The following is a 21,228-nucleotide window of genomic DNA, read 5'->3' as shown; positions in this document are numbered from 1 at the left end:
TGAGTCCTCCGATATGGCCAGGTCAATGAATACAGCTGCACAGTATTGTATTTTGTTGAGTTGATGGCGATTATGATATCGTTTAGGACCTTGAGCGTGGCTGAGGTGCACCCATGACCAGCTCGGAAACCAGATTGCATAGCGGAGAAGGTACAGTGGGATTCGAAATGGTCGGTGATCTGTTTGTTAACTTGGCTTTCGAAGACTTTAGAAATGCAGGGTAGGATAGATATAGGTCTGTAACAGTTTGGGTCTAGAGTGTCTCCCCCTTTGAAGAGGGGGATGACCACGGAAGCCTTCCAATCTTTGGTGATCTCAGACGATACAAAAGAGAGGTTGACCAGTTTAGTAATAGGGGTTGCAACAATTGCGGCAGATCATTTTAAAAAGAGAAGGTCCAGATTGTCTAACCCAGCTGATTTGTAGGGATCCAGATTTTGCAGCTCTTTCAGAACATCAGCTATCTGGATTTGGGTGAAGGAGAAATGGGGAGGCTTGGGCAAGTTGCTGTGGGGGGTGCAGAGCTGTTGACCGGGGTAGGGGTAGCCAAGTGGAAAGCAAGGCCAGCCGTAGAAAAATGCTTATTGAAATTCTCGATAATCATAGATTTATCGGTGGTGACAGTGTTTCCTAGCCTCATTGCAGTGGGCAGCTGGGAGGAGGTACTCTTATTCTCAATGGACTTTACAGTGTCCAAAAACGTTTTGTAGTTTTTGCTACAGGATGCAAATTTCTGCTTGAAAAAGCTAGCCTTTGCTTTCCTAACTGCCTGTGTATATTGGTTCCTAACTTCCCTGAAAAGTTGCATATCGCGGGGGCTATTCGATGTTAATGCAGTACGCCACAGGATGTTTTTGTGCTTGTCAAGGGCAGTCAGGTCTGGAGTGAACCAAAGGCTATATCTGTTCCTGGTTCTATTTTTATTGGAATGGGGCATGTTTATTTAAGATGGTGAGTAAAGCACTTTTAAAGAATAACCAGGCATCCTCTACTGACGGAATGAGGTCAATATCTTTCCAGGATACCCGGGCCAGGTCGATTAGAAAGGCCTGCTCGCTGAAGTGTTTTAGGGAGCGGTTGACTGTGATGAGGAGTGGTCGTTTGACCGCGAGCCCATTACGGACGCAGGCAATGAGGCAGTGATCGCTGAGATCCTGGTTGAAGACAGCAGAGGTGTATTTAGAGGGCAGGTTGGTCAGGGTGATATCTATGAGGGGGCAATTAATTAACATATGGTGTCCAGGGCACAGCTGGGGGCTGAGGGGGGTCTGTAACAAGCGGCAACAGTGAGAGACATTTCTGGAAAGGTGGATTTTTAAAAGTAGAAGCTCAATCTGTTTGGGCACAGACCTGGATAGCATGACAGAACTCTGCAGGCTGTCTCTGCAGTTGATTGCAACTTCACCCCCTTTGGCAGTTCTATCTTGGCGGAAAATGTTATAGTTGGGGAATCTTTGGTGGCCTTCCTATGCCAGGATTCAGACACGGCTAGGACATTAGGGGTGGCAGAGTGTGCTAAAGCAGTGGGGTAAAAAACTTAGGGAGGAGGCTTCTGAAGTTAACATGCATGAAACCAAGGCTTTTACGGTTACAGAAGTCAACAAATGATAGCGCCTGGGGAATAGGAGTGGAACTGGGGGCTACAGGGCCTGGGTTAACCTCTACATCACCAGAGGAACAGAGGAGTAGTAGGATAAGGGTAGGGCTAAAGGCTATAAGAACTGGTCGTCTAGTGAGTTGGGGACAGAGAATAAAGGAGCAGATTTCTGGGTGTGGTAGAAAAGATTCAAGGCATAATGTACAGATAACGGTATGGTAGGATGTGAGTACAGTGGAGGTAAACCTATGCGTTGCGTGATGATGAGAGAGGTTTCGTCTCTGGAGTTATCAATTAACATAGGTGAGGTCCCTGCATGTATGTTGGGTGGGACGAAAGAGCTATCTAAGGCAATTTGAGCGGGACTGAGGGCTCTACAGTGAAATAAAGCAATAAAAACTAGCCAAGACAGCAGGGGTGGGGGGTCCTGTTTATTACTGTGTTGTGAGTTCTGGATGAGCCACCACTTGTTACAACCTGACTCAAGATTGTAACAAACAATGGGAAACCACCCAAAGGGATTAACAAAATGAAATTATTCCATAAATAAAGTAAACACTCACAACAATAATCAGATGAGGCATGAAGGTCAGTGAATTAGGTGTCAACTGCCAAAGCCACAATGAAACAACCAAAGGTAAACCAAAGGTAAGCATCTCTTGCTGAATGGGGAAGCAATGGCTCATGCTACTGCTGAGCTTTCACAGGTGTGCCCCATCAGCACTGACGACTTTCCCAGCTCCTCCCACCTCTACTACTCCGCACACCAATCTCCTGCAGGAAGTAAGCACAACAAAACCCAGTAGACAGAGCCGTCACAGGATGAAGTGGAGGTGGTTTTGTGTGTGTGTGTGTGTGTGTGTGTGTCTTTGATCCCGTCCATCATGGCTACATGGTCTAATCACCACCAGCAGCTGTCAGTGTGTCAGCAGCACACTGACCTCTCACTGTAGCCACCAGTTTAACCATGTGCTATGAATATGTGTGTGCATCCGTGCATGTGTGTGAACATCCCCATTCTGTGTTGAACCCGATGAACTGCAGTGTTTGAAAGCTGATTTGTGTCAAAATGACATCATCAAGACCACTTTGCAACCTACTATTCTCTTCTCCTCTCCTTTCTCAACCCACCCCCTGCTCTCCTTCTCTCTCACTCTCCTTTCGTGGTGACGTAGAGGGGGAGCTGGTTGCATCATAAGCTGCGGTGGCTGTGGCTACCGTTAAAGCCCAGGATTTACAGCAGGCCCTTCTGCTGTTGCAGGGACAACGCAGGCTCTAATCCACCGCACATCACTGCTACATACTCCACTACACTCACGCACTGCCCAGCCCCAGCCCTATACTCCAGCCCCATCTCGAGCCCCAGCCAAAACCATCCCTACGACTGGAAAAGTACATGAATCAATCAAATTGATTGACTGATTCGTTGGCTGAGGCAAATCTCGGTAGGATGCACTTCTCATTCCAGTGAGGTAAATGGTTCATGGAGGTGTGTATGGATCTCTGTTACAGCCCCTATTGCTGAGACGTACTCACACACACTCCTCTGTCAAGTGCAAGGTTACTCTGGGAGTGTATGTTATAATCAGCTAATCATAGCGCAGATGCCCCCGGGGGATGGCACACAGCTACTGAGAACCCTGGGACCTATGGGAGAGAGGAAGAGTCAGAACAAGAGGATGGGTGATGCTTGTTCTTCTGCCCATAATTTGGTCGCCACACTGAAGAAGTCTGTCTGTGTGTCTAAACCCCAGAAGGCTTTAGGTGGGCCACAAAACTTCAGTTATGGCTGTGTTCTTCCCAGCCTCCATGGTGATGAGTGTTTTGAGACTGTACGGGTGCAGGAGGGGACAGTCTATTTAACCCTCTCTCTGCTCCACCCACAGTCACTTACACACCTGTCACACACACCCCTCCTCTCTCTGCCTCATCCAATCAACACTCAATTAGTCACGCTCACCTGACACTCCTGTCGTGTTTCAGGTTTAAAAGAACTCTGTCCATCAAAGGCTGCAGTGTCATTCTTGTCGTTTAACTCCATCAACATCTTGGCTTAAGGGGGTGGTTGCCGGGTGGATCTGGCTGGCTGGTAAGCTCTCAGTCAGTTGTTGGCAAGTCTAGAACCACCGGATCCATCTATCCCACCAGTGTGAGTTCTACCATTGCCAAAAACCGGGGTGAGCGGGGCGACCATAAATACACCGGTGGAGCACATTCTGTTGATTATTATTGGTCAGTAGAATTGCCCAGAAGTCACAAAGGAGTTATTAATAATGATCATCCTAGGAAGCCCCTGGAACTTGACTGCTGTGGAATGGTTTGAATGCATTAAGTCTGAGAGCATCATAAGGCTCTGTGTGAGTCATGAGGCCTGTGTCTGAGACTACAGCTCAGGTTACAGCGTTCAGGGCCTCTGGAACAGAGTATAGACTTCCATAGCAACCAGAGATATAGGAGAGGACCAAGACCATTGATCTATAGATCATCCTCTGCGGTCTCTCGCTCTCTTTTTCATTCCCTCTGGAGTTACCTATCTCTTTCTCTGTCTCTCTCACTGTCCGTAGGAAAGATAAAGAAAAATTGTGATCAAGTACTCATGAATCTAAAGAAACAAAGTCATTGGTCCCACCCTCAGCTTCTGTCAAATCACTGACACTGCACATCGATTACAGGACCTATCACCTACGTATCACTATTCCACGTTCTACACAACCTCCGTTCAAACAAACCAAAAAGACAAGTGTTGAGTGTCTGTCTCCTCCTATATTGGCACTACACATGATTGCTCAAACCGATATATACAGAAGCAAAAATGTGCTAGTGCCAAAATAGGAAAAGAAGACGAGTGGAGGCCATGTCTTAAACAACAGCACCAGCCTGAAGAAAACTAAAATAGTTGGATGAATAGCAAGTTGTTTGTCTCACCACAGCTGTTAGAACACAATCATGGTCATAGACTTTCATCAACACTGAATTTTACGCAGTTGGTGTATAGAATGTAAAGAGGGCAGAGGGTAAGGGACAGTGTCAGCGATGCATGTTGGGTAATTTGGTTAATTCTCTACTCTGTTTATGGCCCTATGGTAATTCACTGATAGTGTGCCGTCACAGTGAATTCTACCAGTGCCATACACAGAACAGGAGGAGTCATCAGGCCAGCACCAGGGCATGCTGCATGGGTAGCCTGCTACATCCGTGCAGGGCAGGACAAAACACAGAACATGGCAGAGCTGTGTTTCAATCCATAAAGTTGTTGCCTACCTTCTGTCTTTGTTTATTCCCATCACAGATCCACAGGGGCGGACTGGGATCAGAAATCGGTCTTGTCAGTTGAAACAATCCGGACCTTTTTTTTCTTGGCCGAGGCAACACATACTGAGTTTTCGCCCCTGCCACACCCCTCTGGAAACTTCTCGAAACTAAGGATCCGAACCACGTTCTGTGCATGTGCTATTTTACATAAACATTCACGTTTCTCTCTTTTACTCACCCTCTTCTGAACCCTCAAACAAATGTGATCGATATGATGATGTAGCCTATAGAGCAGTTTATACTTGGTCTAACGACATGTCTGTAGACAAATTGAACGCGACTATTATCGCTGGTCAAAACTACATTTAATTTATAGTCCGGTGGAATGTCTGTAGACTGTCATCGTTGCACAGACATGAAAAAAATGTATGTCTCTGCGACTGTCGCAATGTCCGTTGTTGTGGTTACTGGGCTGCTACAGCAACAAGACTAAATCCCTCTGTGGCAAGAAGGTGCAGGACAACAGGAGTTCTAAAATTCTCCGAAAAAATGACCTACTTTTATTTTGGCCGTGTTCGTAATTTCACTCTGGCTATCTACTCCAATTTCAGAGCACTCTAATCTGAGTGTGCCAGAGCGCAGAATAACTGATTCATTTACGAATGCTCAACACCCGTTGACTATGGCCGGTGTCGCTAAACGTCAGCAAAAAAACTTATTTAAATTGTTGCCAGCAGCACTGTTGCATTCACCAACACTCTGGATAACATGAAAACAGTCTAACCAGCTGTGCTAGGGCAAGTTAAATGGTCAGAGTGAGGTGTTCTCTCATTTGTGTCTCGAAGTAGCTAGCAAGCTAGCCAACGTTAGCCAGTTAGATTGGGTGCTTGAATGCCATTGTGTGGTCAGAAATTCTGACCACACAATGCCCAGAGCGCACTATGAGCACACTGGCACTCCAGAGTGAATTTACCAACACACCCTTTGTTAAACTCACAACCGTAAGCAATTTTACCTTGTGAATAATGTGGTGTGTTGTGGTCGTTGGTTTATTTTCCTGTAATAATTCATAAAAAGCAGCTAAAGTTAAGATGTTGTCAGCTGTACTCTGGCCCTAATTTTAATTGGCTAGCCAGCTAGCTAACAATGAACCAAAACATTGTATTTCTGAACAACTGCAATTTGAATGAGCGTTCCAAAAATATATATGAAGGCTACAACCTTCTCTGTAACTGATATTGCCATAGCACAAGCAAGACACATTGCATTGGGGTAAAACAATTAGCATTTTGAGTGGGGATGTAATCTTTATAGCTATGCTGCCATTTTACCAGCACTGCAGTCTCCCTCCTGTTTAGCCTATGTTTGCAATGATCATAATTATTTAATTTTTAAACCATTAAATTGCTATTGACTACCTGTCTTGTGTGCAAGCGGCAGTGGCGTCGCGGAGTGACTGAGCACTGAGCAGTAGTGATGTGCAGTTTGTGAACCATTCGTTCTTTTTGAACTACTCTTTTAACTGACTCGAGAGTCACGATTCGTTTTTCCGAGTGACTCGTTCATTTTAGTCGTTCTTTTGACCTGCTGGCCACAAAAAAATTCTAAAGTAGGATTAATACGCGTCTACCAACTGTCTATCATGTGTGCACAGAAAAATACAGGCAGCAGAAAAGGAAATACCATGTTTAGAACTGATCAGTGATCGCATTCTGCGAGAATTTATGCAATGATTTGATTATTGAATGTTTTTCGATGGACACAGCTTTGTAGAATCAAAACATACACAGCCTGACTCTGCCCAACACTCGATAAAAATCGTTTTGGTGGGCTGCTGCAGTTCGTAAACAATATCTTGCTGATCTCCCTCGCGGCAGTCAAGCATTCCGCCAAGAGTCGTTCACACAATCTAGTCCGGCTGCGCCTGCAACAAGACCTTGTTTCAAATCTATCAATAAATAATCTTATTTGTATGCTTAGCAATCACAAATGTACATTGTATGAAGCACAGTTTTGTACGTTTCAGTCACAAATGGCAGCTCCAACAAGCCTCCTATGGTGAATGAGAGACTTGTGCAATCATGATTCCTTCGAGCTTTTAGTTCATCATTCGCCGGTAGGGGTCCTGCATGCTCTGGGCATTACTGAATCAAATGAATAGAACGAGCTTGATTCATTCTTTTGACTGAGTCAAAAAGATCTGAGTCGGTAAGAACTTCCCATTATTACTGAACAACAGCTGAAAGGAGGTAGGCTAGTGGATCCCGCAGAAATCTACGTATCATTTTTAGAAACAGAAAGTCGTGTTACAGAAGATCCAGAACCACAGCCACTCTGTTTTTTCTTTGAGGCCCCCACACCAGCCCATTTTGTTCCTTGAGGGGCACAAGTTAGACAGTCCAACTGGGCTAAAAATTGACCAGCCCATCTGGCATTACCCAAAATGCCAGATGGACAGGCCGCCCGCCCCTGTGAACTTGGATAGGTCAGAGAAATATGATAGAAACTCAAGTCAAATTATTGCATACATCTTCTACCTTGTTTCTGATCCACAAAAGGGGAATGAACGGGGCAGAAAGGCAGGGCTTGAATGAAATGCATGACTTAAACACCAGACCTTACTCCACACTACACAGATAATAATTATTCTCTATGTGTTCTAAAAGAATGTGTTCCAACATGTCGTTCAACACAGCATTAGCCATGTATTCAATACTACCACTTAAAATATTAAAATCCGCAACAAGTTTCTTATATCCATGTCCTCATGGGCTGCGTTGCACATGCCTTCTGTCCATCGGGTTAAAACAAACAGGTTACAACAAACATCCCTTATCGGGACATGGAGAAAGGGGCAGACATTCATCTCTGTGCCATGCAGACCCACTACCCAGCTCGAAGATTGATCACAGCCGTGTGGAATAATGCACTAAGTGATTTTTGAGATGCTCCAAATGGGTCCCAGAGCTCCTCTTCCCGCTTCTGGAAGAAATCGTCAATAGACCTAAAGAGCAACGTTGGTTGAGAGAGAGAGAAAGAGAGAGAGAGACCTCTGTCATTAAGCAAGTTGAGTGGGCCCTTTGCAATGGTGAGAGGAATGCCCCTGAAAATGGTTAGCAACAGACGTTTCACTGGTATTATAGGCCTTTTCTATTAGAAAAAGCAAATGCTCATTTATAACGTTATAAAAACGTTACAACCCTATCCGCCTAACCGTTAAATTCCGGTTGCCTATATGCAATTAAAAAGCCTAAATTAAACGAATAAATAGGATATAGCAGCAATAATACATATTAGGTTATAGGCTTCGTTTAAATTTCTTCAGAAAACAGTCTGTTACTTTTTTATTATTCAGTCGCCTAATCCCATAGGCAGGAATACGATTTGGAGAGTAGGTTAGCCACAGGCCTTGTTGCGTGCGGGAGCGACGTTCACCTTTCTTTAGAATGCCCTCGATGCTGGTATATAATCGCATTTGTCTGTGATGATTATGCAGTCTACGCTCCTCCACCTCCTGTTATTTTAGGAACGTTTTAGAAATACAAACCCTTGAAGAAGTGCACGAGAGGGTTCACCAAGAGGGTAGTTAAGGCCCATAGCTGTCCAGGTATGACCTTGATATATTTTGTTACAGTTTAACTCGCGAAGTCACTGCTTTAACTTTCATGTGGACTAAAAGTGATTACATCGTTTTTTGTAGGCCTACAAATAAATGATCTATAACGCATAAGTAGCAAACCTGAACGAATTATAATTAGGCTACTTAGAGTGCTAAGTAATTGTATTTGATTCAACTGCATTGTAGGAGGAAATTATATATTTTAAGGTTAAATACAATTACAATTGGAATAAAATACATTTTTCAGAAGGCGAAGCTACTAGTTTTTATTTGCTAATTGTATTAGGCATCAGGCTGCAATGACACAGTTAACATGCAATAGCCTATAAAACATTTATGCACTTGAATCAACACCGCAAAGAAAACATTAATTTCGAACCAAATGCCAAGTTGTATTATTTTTGTAATGAAAAATAGGCCTATCGTTTTCTCTTTTAAAATGCAGCGACTTCTGTGACTGAAATTACATTCCATAAAGCGCACTGCGCAATAACTCTACATAATCATGAAACGAAATTATTAAACCGCATTTTACCTCCGTAAAAATAATACCGTGTATAAAGCTTATACAACTTTGTCTATACAACTTTGTCTATACAACTTTGTCTAGTCAAGGACTGTTTTTTTCCCTTTACTCACCCCTCTCTCCCTACCTCCCCCTCTTCGAGGAATAGCTCCATACCTGAACGAAGGCCACATCACCCAAAGGACAGCATCCTCCTCCTGAAATGAAAAAAGAAACACAAACACCCATCCTCTCCTCTTTCCACCACCGGCCTCCCCGTCCCTCTATCTCTTCATCTCTCCTAGCACTCGGTCTGTTGGGGCTGCGTGGTCGGGGATTTTCAGATGGAAAGGTAATTAGTTGGTAAGCATCTTAACCCAGTAGAGAGGGAGTAATCCATGCTGCCCTCATCCCTCTCCTCCTGCTGCTGGTGAACAGTTCGTCAGTGTCACGGAACTCTTTAGCGCGTGCGGCGCGTACAGTAGTCCCGTGCCGTGTGTCACTTGACGGATATTGCGAACATAGCCTATTAAGATTGCTGATGGTGACAATACTAATAATTTTAGATTATATTTGATTGTATTATCGTTTTTTAAGTGTATTGGCTATATGCCTACTGTTACGAGCATTACATTTTCATTATACTATTAATGTCCTTAGCCTCTAAAGCGTTCGCACAGATTTCTCCGTTTTTTAGGGCTTGTTGCGCTCACACTGCGCTCACACTGCGGCAGCATCGAATGACGCTCCTCATATGGTGGATAGTGAACCAGTGCAACAGTTCTTTCTCGAGGATGAGGATATCTATTCTCTAGCCTAGGCCCACTCCATGCCATGCAGTATGCGTCACCCTCCACGGCCGTTCACCTTCATCCCCATATTGACGTGGAGGCTTTAGAAAAAATGTGATGTAGGTAAATAATTAGTTTGTGTTAATCTAGTTTTCCACTCACAAGTTCTTTGCCTTTCCAGTTTTAGGATAGGCCTATAGTCTATACTTAAAACAATCTATTTATAAACAACACAAAACCTTTTATTTAGCCCAAGCAAAGAGCTTCATGCTTTCCTTTTTATCCAAGCCATTTCAGCTCAGAGATACATTTTATACAACCTGTGCTGTCCATCGGGTGTGGCATGAATCTTCCTCCATAACCATGTTCCCTCCCGTTGCTCGAAATGGGGCGCTGTCACTGAAAGGTCCCGCTCGAACTGTAGATCGGGACTCACATCCCTTCAATATATAGACCTACAGCCGGTGAACATCCCCCATACTCCAATTTTCTCCCATTCACCTGCTGTTGATAATTACACAGACAGACATAGAGGCCTACTTTGAAAAAGAGATCTCACCCTTTCAGGTGATCAGTGCTGAGTTCGTCAGAGAGGAGCGGTTTGGATTTCAAACCTTTTCAACCTCTAAAGTTGCGTTGAAATCTGTCCACGCGCACCCATTGTCCAAACCATACATTATAGAAAAGACGCAGCCGGCTGGTCACCCCTCGTGCTCTACCGCTGCTGGTAGATGTGCAGGCGGGCCATGTGCATTAATAATGATGTGGAGGTGGAGTATTGTCCTCTGAATACAGTGGGCCTATGCAATTTGATGAGAATCCCCGAGTTTACCAGTTATCATTAAAAAAAAAATAGACTATTTTAATTATATGTATTTTAAAACGATTTATTTCAAAATTGTGACTTTTGGTTTCATGTTGCACAACATAGCCTGTCCCTGTCCATTCACCGACTCATAAATAGGCCTACTAAACAGTTTAACGAATTAAGCATTTTATTGATTAAACTCGAACATAGAAAAGCAAAATAAGATACATCTTGATTTAGACTATTCTTAGAGGCTGCCTTTTAATTTTTTACTTAAACTAAGTAAACGCTATTTAAACTAAACCCATCATAATAACATTGATAATAATATAATTAATGAATAATCAAATCAAGGCGTTTAGTCAATCGTTACCTTACATTGTTCCATCGATTTTATTAGTACTTTTTATTCATTTAAATCTTTAAAGGTTACTTTATATCTTAGCCTATATTTTTCTCACATGATCCTTTCGTCCTTGAGGTGAGAGAATGACTGTAAAAGTAAAACCATAGTAAAGAGAACACGGTTCTTTCTACCTTTTCCTTTCATTTCCTCCGTCTCTCGGGCTGTTGAGTACTCCTTTTCTTGGAGAGAAAAGACATTCAAGTCGAATTTCAACTTTAAACTTTTCTGCCACCTACTGGATGAAAATAATACATCTAAAACTTAGATTTGTTGTTCAGTGATTTCAGTCTAGTCTGTTACTTATCCCCAAGTACCCCAGAGAGAATGTTGATTTTCTAATTAAATATTTCTGTATATGGAATAATATAATTTCATAAATAACATGTTTTAATGGTCTCCTTCCATTCAGTAGGCCTACCATTGTTGTCTCTACCTTCTTGCCCTTTGTGCTGTTGTCTGTGCCCAATAATCTTTGTACCCTGTGCTACTGCCTATGTTGTGTTGCTACCATGTTTTTGTCGTGTTGTGTTGCTACCATGCTGTGTTGTCATGTGTTAATGCCATGCTATGTTGTTGTCTTAGGTCTCTCTTTATGTAGTGTTGTGTTGTCTCTCTTGTGTGTTTTGTTCTATATATATATTTTTTTTTTTTTGTCCCAGCTCCAGTCCCCCAGGAGGCCTTTTGCCTTTTGGTAGGCTGTCATTGGAAATGAGAATTGGTTCTTAACTGACTTGCCTAGTTAAATAAAGGTTCAATAAAAAATAAATTACAATCTATGACTATATTTTGGCCATTAGCCAAACAAACCCTCAATGTGGTTAGACAGGCAGAACCAGGAAGTCACAAACATTTTCAGAGAAATGAAAGTAAGCAGACAGACAACGCCCCAATGCTTGTCCACAACTGTTCAGTCAGTCAGTGTGTGTATCAACATGGCAGAGGCAACTTTGGGTCAGGATCCCTTCTGCTGTTCAATCTGTCTGGATGTACTGAAGGATCCAGTGACTACTGCCTGTGGACACAGTTACTGTATGGGCTGTATTAAGGGCTGCTGGGATCAGGAAGATCTGAAAGGTGTCTACAGCTGTCCACTGTGCATGGAAAGCTTCATCCCAAGACCTGTTTTGAGGAAAAACATCTTATTGGTTGAATTAATGGAGAAACAGAAGAAGACAGGATTAAAATCTGCTCCTCCAGCTCTCTGTTATGCTGGACCTAGAGATGTGGAGTGTGATTTCTGCACTAGGAGGAAACTCAAAGCTGTCAAGTCCTGCCTGGTGTGTCTGGCATCTTACTGTGAGACTCACCTCCAGCCTCACTTTGAATCCCCTGCCTTTCAGAAGCACAAGCTGGTCAAAGCCTCCACACAACTCCAGGAGAAGATCTGCTCTCATCATGACAAACCACTGGAGGTTTACTGCCGTACCGATCAGCAGTGTATCTGTTATCTGTGTACAATGAATGAACATAAAGGCCATGATACAGCTGCAGCAGAAAGGACTGAGAAACAGGTAAGGATGACAACTCCACTGTTAAACATCATAGATCTGCATTTAGACATTTGTTAATCTCTTTACAACATATTGTTGATGTACCTCATATCAAATGGAAGTGTTTTATGTCAAAGGTGATATAACTGGAAGAGTAAGAAAAACATCCAACGCCCGGAGATGTCAAAGTACTTGAACAAAATTGCCTGATTATATTGTTGCAGTAATTTGGTGACTCTCATAAGTAATAATAATAACAATAATACTTTGACACGTCACAAAATGCAATCATTATGGTATTATATTTAAACATATCTCCTTCTTTTGGCTGCATCTCTGCGTCTCAGTGGTTTGAAGGACTATCCTATTTCACATGAACATCATGGAAGGAGCCTTTACAAAGTCTTGTCACCATTCTCTGCAGAAACAGTTGGTAGAGAATCAGCAGAAATCCCAGCAGAGAATCCAGCAGAAAGAGAAGGAGATGCAGGAGCTGAGACAGGCTGTGGTCTCTCTGAAGGTGAGTTTTAGGGTCATCTATATTTAAATTAAATATATATTAACATGACCAGCAAACCAATATTTCATTTCAGAATTGGTTAAAATTATGTTAGGGTCGGGGTAAAGGGTTTGGTGTAAGGTTAGGGTTAAGGTAAGGATCAATTTTAGATGTTGGCTAGTCTATCCTGGGCTGAATGAAATGGACCCTCATTCTCTCTGTGTCTTCTAACAGCTCTCTGCACAGGTAGCGGTGGAGGACAGTGAGAGGATTTTTACTGAGCTGATCTGTTCCATTGAAAGAAGGAACTCTGAGGTGAAGCAGCAGATAACAGCCCAGGAAAATGCTGAAGTGAGTCGGGCTAAAAGGCAGCTGGAGCAGCTGGAGCAGGAGATAGCTGAGCTGAGGAGGAGAGATGCTGAGCTGGAGCAGCTTTCACACACAGAGGATCACATCCATTTCTTCCAGGTGACGTCAATCTGTCTATGTCAGCAAAAAAATCTAAAAGAACTTGTAAACTTTAGATAAAACATCTCCACATTTCTGTTTTTTCAACCTGTTTCTCCCAACAGAGTTTTCAGTCTCTCTGTGTCCCCCCTGGATCTGATGCCTTACCCAGCATATCTGTCAATCCACACATATCTTTTCATTTTGTGAAGAATTTTGTATCTGAGGTGACAGAACAACTAGAGGATATCTGCAAGAAGGAAATTGCCAAACTATCATGGGAAGGTAGGTGAGAAGTATCAAATAGACTTGTTTTTTACATGCCTCAAAATGAGCAATAGTGGTTACCTTGAATTAATGTTGAACCATAGAGTTGACTGTAGTAATCCTTTGTATATTGTTTGGGGTTTCTTGCGTTTTCTTGCATTCATTTGTGTGGTTTTGATTGTGGTAAGAACAGTGAGCTCTCCCACCATCTACACTCACCATAGGTTCAAACATCTGTCTTTATAGAACACCTGATGTGTGTTTACCACCACCATCTGTCTGCCCCTGGTGGTCTGGTGTGTAATTGCCCAAATAATAACAGATTATAAAATACACCCACATTTTATTATGGGGACTTTCATTTCAATCTTCTGGGTTACTGAGGAATGGATACATAAACCTGTGATTGAAATAACTGTCAAAACACCAATTATCAAGCTGACTTAAATCAATCAGTGCATCTCTCCCTTAGCACCTCCCTCTGACTACTTCATGGATGCCATTCCACATACTTCTTATTACAATTCCAACCAATTGGCAGGGCGGAGACCCAGCCCTCGCTGGATAACCCAACAACAATATTTTCAGAACAAGCAAGCGACCTTCAGCACTGTGAGGCCCAATGTGTCTCACATGGTGACCCCTCATCGCATGGCCGCCCAGGCTGCACCTGCTGTAACCCCAGTGCACATGCCTCAGTACAAGTATGCTGCAGGAGTAAGCAAGCCTTCATACATTCATACACTTCCCCAGGTTGTTAAGCAGCAGCCTGCTGTCCCTGTGCAGGAGGACCAGGAGCCTCTGACTGCCTCCAAGCTGGCTGCTGCTCCTCCTCAGGAACAGAAGGAAATGCTGGGTCAACGCCTCTACCCGCTCATCCAGAACATGCACCCCAGTCTGGCAGGAAAGATCACTGGCATGTTGCTGGAGATTGACAACTCTGAGCTGCTCTACATGCTGGAGTCTCCAGAGTGTCTCCGCTCCAAGGTGGATGAAGCTGTGACTGTGCTGCATGCTCACCAGGCCAAACAGGCAACAAAGAGACAAGAAAAACTAAAGAAAAGGAAATAATTTGATTCAGCTGGGTCCAGAGATCACCAGACAAAAATGGAAAATGGTCCAAATAAAACAGTTGGGGTATAATTACAACAGATAATGAAATTACTATGGCTGTCAAATGATACAAAAATGCAATTGAGTTCATCACTGGATTTGCTGTGATAAATTGCGATTTATCGCAAATTCTGAATTTGCTCAAATTGAGCCGTATTTTAAAACAATTGATACAAAAAGTATGACGAAAATATTGACATCTTGATTTTTTCCAAACAAATGGTAAGTAGAATCCAGGTAAACAGATGAAGCAAACTTTCTTTAACCGCCATGTCAAACTGTTTTGACATTACAGTGTTGTTTTTAGTTGAATATATTGTGTATTTTGGATGTTTTCAGTGTATTATGAACGCTTTCAGACAATACGATTAATCACAATTAAAAATAATTTGTGCACAAAAATTACAAACAGTTAACTGATTAACTCTGGCAGCCCTAGAAATGACTGAAAGCATTCTTTTCTGGCACGTTGTTCCTTTTAAATGTATGAATGCTTGGGATATTGAGAGTTTATGGCATTGTGAAATGTACAGTGCCTTCATAAATATAAGACTTATTCCACATTTTGTTGTGTTACAGCCTGAATCCATCTACACACAACACCCCATAGTGACAAATTGAAAACATGTTTTTAGACATTTATGCAAATTAATAGAAAATTAAAAATAGAAACATCTCATTTAAATAAGTATTCACACCCCTGAGTCAATACTTTGTACAAGAACCTTTGGCAGTGATTACAGTTGAGAATCTTTCTGGGTAAGGGGTGGCAGGTAGCCTAGTGGTTAGAGCGTTGGACTTGTAACCGAAAGGTTGCAAGATTGAATCCCCGAGCTGACAAGGTAAAAATCTGTTGTTCTGCATCTGAACAAGGCAGTTAACCCACTGTTCCCTGGTAGGCCGTCATTGAAAATAAGAATTTGTTCTTAACTGACTTGCCTAGTTAAATGAAGGTTTAAAAAAAGTCTCTAAGAGCTTTCCAGGTGCCACATTTGCCTATTATTATTTTGAAAACTCTTCAAGCTCGATTGTTGATCCTTGCTAAATCAACTTTTTCAGGACTTACCATAGGTTTTCAAGTAGATTTTAAGCCACAATTGTAACTCGGCCATTCAGGAACAATCACTGTCTTCTTAGTAAGTAACTCCAGTGTAGATTTAGCCTTGTGTTTTAGGTTATTGTCCTGCGGAAAGGTGAATTCATCTTTCAGTGTTTTTTATTTATTTATTTTATTTAACCTTTATTTAACTAGGCAAGTCAGTTAAGAACATATTCTTATTTACAACGACGACCTACCAAAAAGCAAAATACCTCCTGCGGGGACTAGGGCTGGGTTTTAAAAAATTAAAATTAAAAATAAAAATAAAATAACATATAAATATAGGACAAAACACATATCCCAACAAGAGAGACAACACAACACTACATAAAGAGACAATAACATAGCAAGGCAGCAACAGATGACAACACAGCATGGTAGCAACACAACATGACAAGAACATGGTAGCAACACAACACGGTAGCAGTACAAAACATGGTACAAACATTATTGGGTGTTGACAACAGCACAAAGGGCAAGAAGATAGAGACAACAATACATCATGCAAAGCAGCCACAACTGTCAGTAAGAGTGTCTATGATTGAGTCTTTGAATGAAGAGATTGAGATAAAACTGTTCAGTTTGAGTGTTTGTTGCAGCTCGTTCCAGTTGCTAGCTGCAGCGAACTGAAAAGACGAGCAACCCAGGGATGTGTGTGCTTTGGGGACCTTTAACAGAATGTGACTGGCAGAACGGGTGTTGCATGTGGTGGATGAGGGCTGCAGTAGATATCTCTGGTGTGTCTGGTGGAAAGCAGACTGAACCAGGATTGCCTCTAGGATTTTGCCTGTGCTTAGCTCAGTATAGTTTACTTTTTATCCTGAAAAACTCCCCAGTACTTAACGATTACAAGCATACCCATAACATGATACAGCCACCACTATGCTTGAAAATATGGAGAGTGGTAGTCAGTAATGTGTTGTATTAGATTTGCCCCAAACTTTGTTTTCAGGACAAAAAGTTAATTACTTTGCCACATTTTTCTTGCAGTATGACATTAGTGCCTTTTAGCAAACATGATGCATGTTTTGGAAAATGTTGTATTCTTTACAGGCTTCCTTCTTTTTGCTCTGTCAATTAGGCTAGTATTTTGGAGTAACTACAATGTTGTTGATCAATGCTCAGTTTTCTCCTATCACAGCCATTAAACTGGGTAACTGTTTTAAAGTCACCATTGGCCTCATGGTGAAATCCCTGAGCAGTTTCCTTCCTCTCCGGCAACTGACATAGGAAGGACGCCTGTATCGTTGTAGTGACGGGGTATACACTATCCAAAGTGTAATTAATAACTTCACCATGCTGAAAGGGATATTCAGTGTCTGTTTAAAAATTGTTTTTTTTTACCTATCCATCCTTCTTTGTGAGGAATTGGAAAACCTCCCTAGTCTTTGTGGTTGAATCTGTTTGAAATTCAATGCTCGACTGAGGGACCTTACAGATAATTGTATGTGTGGGGTACAGAGATGAGGTAGCCTAGTGATAAAATGTGTCGGGCCAGCAACGGAAATGTTGCTAGTTCAAATCCCCAAGGTGAAATATATGTTGATGTGCTCTTGAGCAAGGCACTTAGTCCTAGTTGCTTTGGATAAGAGTGTCTGCTAAAATGTGAATGTTGTCATTTGAAAGTCATGTTGACCACTATTATTGCACAAAGAGTGAGTCCGTGCAACTTATTAAGCAGAATCTTTACTCCAGAACTTACAAAGGGGTTGAATACTTATTGACTCAAAACATTTCAGCTTTTCATTTTTAATTAATTTGTCCTGCATCAGGCAAAAAAACTGTCAGTGGTCCTGGAGTATTTAAAGCATATTGAAGCAACTTAATGACTTCCGAGAGCCGATCTGTTATCCAACAATTATTATTATTATTATTATTATTATTATTATTAACCCTCTATTATAATTATATAAAAGCCCCTTATATATTCTCACAGACCAGATTTGTCCTAACGCAAAATGCCTCTTAGATATTAATTTAGAATCCTCCAATCCTCTAAATTTAATTAGACCTACAGTTTATTGATCTGCAGGTATTTTCATTTAGAAGCCGCCTCTTAATGAGTTCCCGAGAGCCATGTCATACCAATTATTATTGGATTATTCACCATGGTAACCACTTGTTAGTATTACATTGAAAATTATGTGCGTTTGTATATATTTTTTCAAATTCAATAATAGATTTGTACCACTGTAGATGCTGTGTTTTTATTTACAGTAGTGTATTATGTACTCTAAAGTTTTACATTTCTATCTACAAACCTCATACAACCGCAAAATGTAGGACAAAGCATTTAATGTACAGTATTTTTTCATCAACATCTTTATTTTTTCGTTAATAAAATATTGATAAAAATACTCTTTGGAAATGCAGATGTTTATTTCAACTACCGTACATCTCAGCTACATAAATCCTAAATCTAACAGTATCTTTGAAATGTCTCCAGTAGATTTTTGTTCCTCCTGAAAGCTCTAATTGTCATGCCCTGATCTGTTTCACCTGTCCTTGTGCTTGTCTCCATCCTCCTCCAGGTGTCGCCCATCTTCCCCATTATCCCCTAGGTACTTACACCTGTGTTCTCTGTTTGTCTGTTACCAGTTCGTCTTGTTTGCCAAGTCAACCAGCATTTTGTCTCAGCTCCTGCTTTTCCCCAGTCTCTCTTTTTCTCGCTTTCTTGGTTTTGACCTTTGCCTGTCCTGACTCTGAGCCCGCCTGCCTGACCACTCTGCCTGCTACAGACCCTGAGCCTGCCTGCCGTCCTTTGCCTTTGCCACTACTCTGGATTATCGACCCCTGCCCACCTTGATCTGTTGTTTGCCTGCCCCTGTTAATGTAATACACATTGTTACTTTAACACAGTCGGCATTTGGGTCTTACCTGAAACTTGATAGTATGAACTGGCCATGACTGACCCAGCAGATTTGGACCAGCTCCGCAACACCATCTCCTCCCAAGGAGCCACCATTAGTAGAGACGAAGAGATGCTTCGTGGTCTGATGGAAGGGTTCCAGGACGTGGCCAAACGTCACGACCTAGCATTGGCCGCATCGTGGGATCAATTCTGCCTACCAGGCAGCCTACAATGACGGTAACGTCCCAGCCCCTCAGTAACCTGGCTGTTAGCAGCGCCGTCACCCCGGTTTCCCGGGAACCCCGTTTACCTTCCCCGGAGCGCTACAATGGAGATTCCAGAACCTGACGGTCCTTTCTCTCCCAGTGCTCCCTCGTTTTCGAGCTGCAGCCTTCTTCGATCCCCTCGGACCACTCAAAGATAGCGTACATTATTACGCAGATGTCCGGGAGGGCACTCGCCTGGGCCACAGAGGTGTGGGAGCAACAATCCGCCATCTGCCTCAGTCTGGAGGTATTCGTGGCGGAGGGGACAAAACATTTTCTAGGCTCCGGTGTCCAGGAGAGAGGCTGCCCAGAAGTTACTCCAGCTTCAGCAGGACTCCCTCAGTGTGGCCGATTATGCAGTGGATTTCCACACGCTAGCAGCGGGGGGTGCCTGGAACCCGGAAGTGCTGTTCGACACATTCCTGCACGGATTATCGGGGGAATTAAAGGATGAGCTTGCAGCCCGGAAACTACCGACGGATCTCGACTCACTCATCACTTTAACGATGGTTGGCTACGGGAATGTAGGAGGAAGAAGAGGTCTGATTGTGGTCCCAATCGCTCACTCAAGGATCCCACCTTGCATCTAATGAACTCCGGAAGTCCCCTAGAGGATTTGAGCTTACCCGACTTCCTTCATGAGCCTCCGATGACTGCCGATTTGCCTCTTCCTGAGCCGATGAAGCTCGGCAGGACTAGGCTGTCTCCAGCCTAACGCGTACTCAGACTTAACACCCAGAGTTATCTGTATTGCAGTACTGCCGGTCATTATGTGTCAACCTGTCCCTTCAAGAGACCTAGCTCTTTGGTAGGAATGAGTACTCTGGTGGGTCTTAAGGATAATTTTGCTTCTCCCCCTACTCGCCCCCTCTCCATGCCACCCTGCGGTGGGGCAACCAGTCCAAGTCTCTCCAGATACTCATCGACTCTGGTGTCCGAGCTGGACATCCCCACTCAACCCCTCTCCATTCCCATGAATGTTAGAGCGCTGGACGGGCGCTCTATGGGCCGGGTCACCCACCATACCACCCCATCAACCTACGTCTGTCGGGGAACCACAGCGAGATGATCCAATTCCTGCTAATTGAGTCTCCACAGGTATCTGTGGTATTGGGATTCTCTTGGCTCCAGCAACACAATCCCTCGATTGACTGGTCTACTGATGCCATTGTGGGCTGGAGCCCATTCTACCACGCTCATTGCTGAAATCAGCCCCGGGACGTCTTCCTGGGGGCATGGAAATTGCCCCAAAACTGTCCGCCATTCCCACAGAGTACCAGGACCTCCAGGAGGGGTTCAGTAAGGCCTGGGCCACTTAGCTTCCACAACACCGACCGGTACCCAAGGATGTTAAGCCAGGGGCACTGGCACACCGCTATAGCCCCGCGGCTACACCCCCAGAAGCTGAGACCTTTTCCCCCTGCTCCAGAGTCATTAGCCCCTCTGCTGTTCGTCCTCTGTTGCCCAGTACCCTCTGTATACTTCCTACTTGTCATGTGTCTAGATGTAAACCCATGTCTCACAGCCCTTTATCTCCTGTTTCCCATCTTCCCCATTATCCACTGGGTACTTATACCTGTGTCCTCTATTTTTCCGTTGCCAGTTAGTCTTGTTTATCAAGTCAACCAGCGTTTTGTCTCAGCTCCTACTTTTCCCCAGTCTCTCTTTTTCCCGCTCTCTTGGTTTTGGCCTTTGCCTGTCCTGAATCTGAGCCTGCCTGCCTGACCACTCTGCCTACTCTTGACCTTAAGCCTGCCTCCCATCCTATGCCTTTGCCACCACCTTGGCAAAGGCATAGGCAACAGTCAAATGTATTCCTGAACTCAATCACTTTAGACGACATATTGAGGTTTATTCATTGTTTAAATATTCAAGGCTACCTTTGTTATTTCATTTTATAACAAAAATGCTTGCATGTATTTAAAGACATGGATGACTTCTACACTGTGTGATGACATGCACAAATGAATGAATGATTGATTGATATACTGTATATTGAAGTAGGTCAGTATGCCAATAAGTAAGTTACGCTAAAACAGCTACTGTACAGTAAGCAGGACTCTTAGGTCCACAGCTCCATGTCATTTCATTAACTTAACTTCTCAAAGATGCCCTCTGGTGGTCAAACTAGCATTAATGTCAACAATTGCTGACAATTAAATAACGTGCCATAGAATTCTGTGGCACCCAGTACCTGCAGTGGGATGCAACTTTTAAA

General features: G+C 43.0%; 1 protein-coding gene and 1 long non-coding RNA gene across 2 annotated transcripts; one reads left to right on the top strand and one right to left on the bottom strand.

The window, feature by feature from the left end:
- Positions 1-6,536: 6,536 nt before the first annotated feature.
- Positions 6,537-9,865, bottom strand: LOC149985486 (uncharacterized). Its single transcript, XR_016494853.1, has 2 exons — positions 9,151-9,865; positions 6,537-7,853 (listed from the first exon to the last, which is right to left on the bottom strand). It is a non-coding gene; the product is annotated as an uncharacterized LOC149985486 (long non-coding RNA).
- A 1,885-nt stretch (positions 9,866-11,750) lies between these two features.
- Positions 11,751-14,744, top strand: LOC110522087 (E3 ubiquitin-protein ligase TRIM47). The gene is given in 6 exon segments (XM_021600184.3): positions 11,751-12,489; positions 12,893-12,988; positions 13,202-13,435; positions 13,540-13,699; positions 14,154-14,585; positions 14,588-14,744. Coding segments are annotated over 6 exon segments (1,650 nt in total). The 5' UTR covers positions 11,751-11,790; the 3' UTR covers positions 14,617-14,744.
- Positions 14,745-21,228: the final 6,484 nt, after the last annotated feature.

The sequence above is a fragment of the Oncorhynchus mykiss genome, chromosome 1 (assembly GCF_057628025.1).
Source record: "Oncorhynchus mykiss isolate SJ-2025 chromosome 1, ASM5762802v1, whole genome shotgun sequence".
Lineage (NCBI taxonomy): Eukaryota > Metazoa > Chordata > Actinopteri > Salmoniformes > Salmonidae > Oncorhynchus > Oncorhynchus mykiss.
Note: the sequence above shows the minus strand (reverse complement) of the source record. Positions and strands in the feature narration are given on the sequence as shown.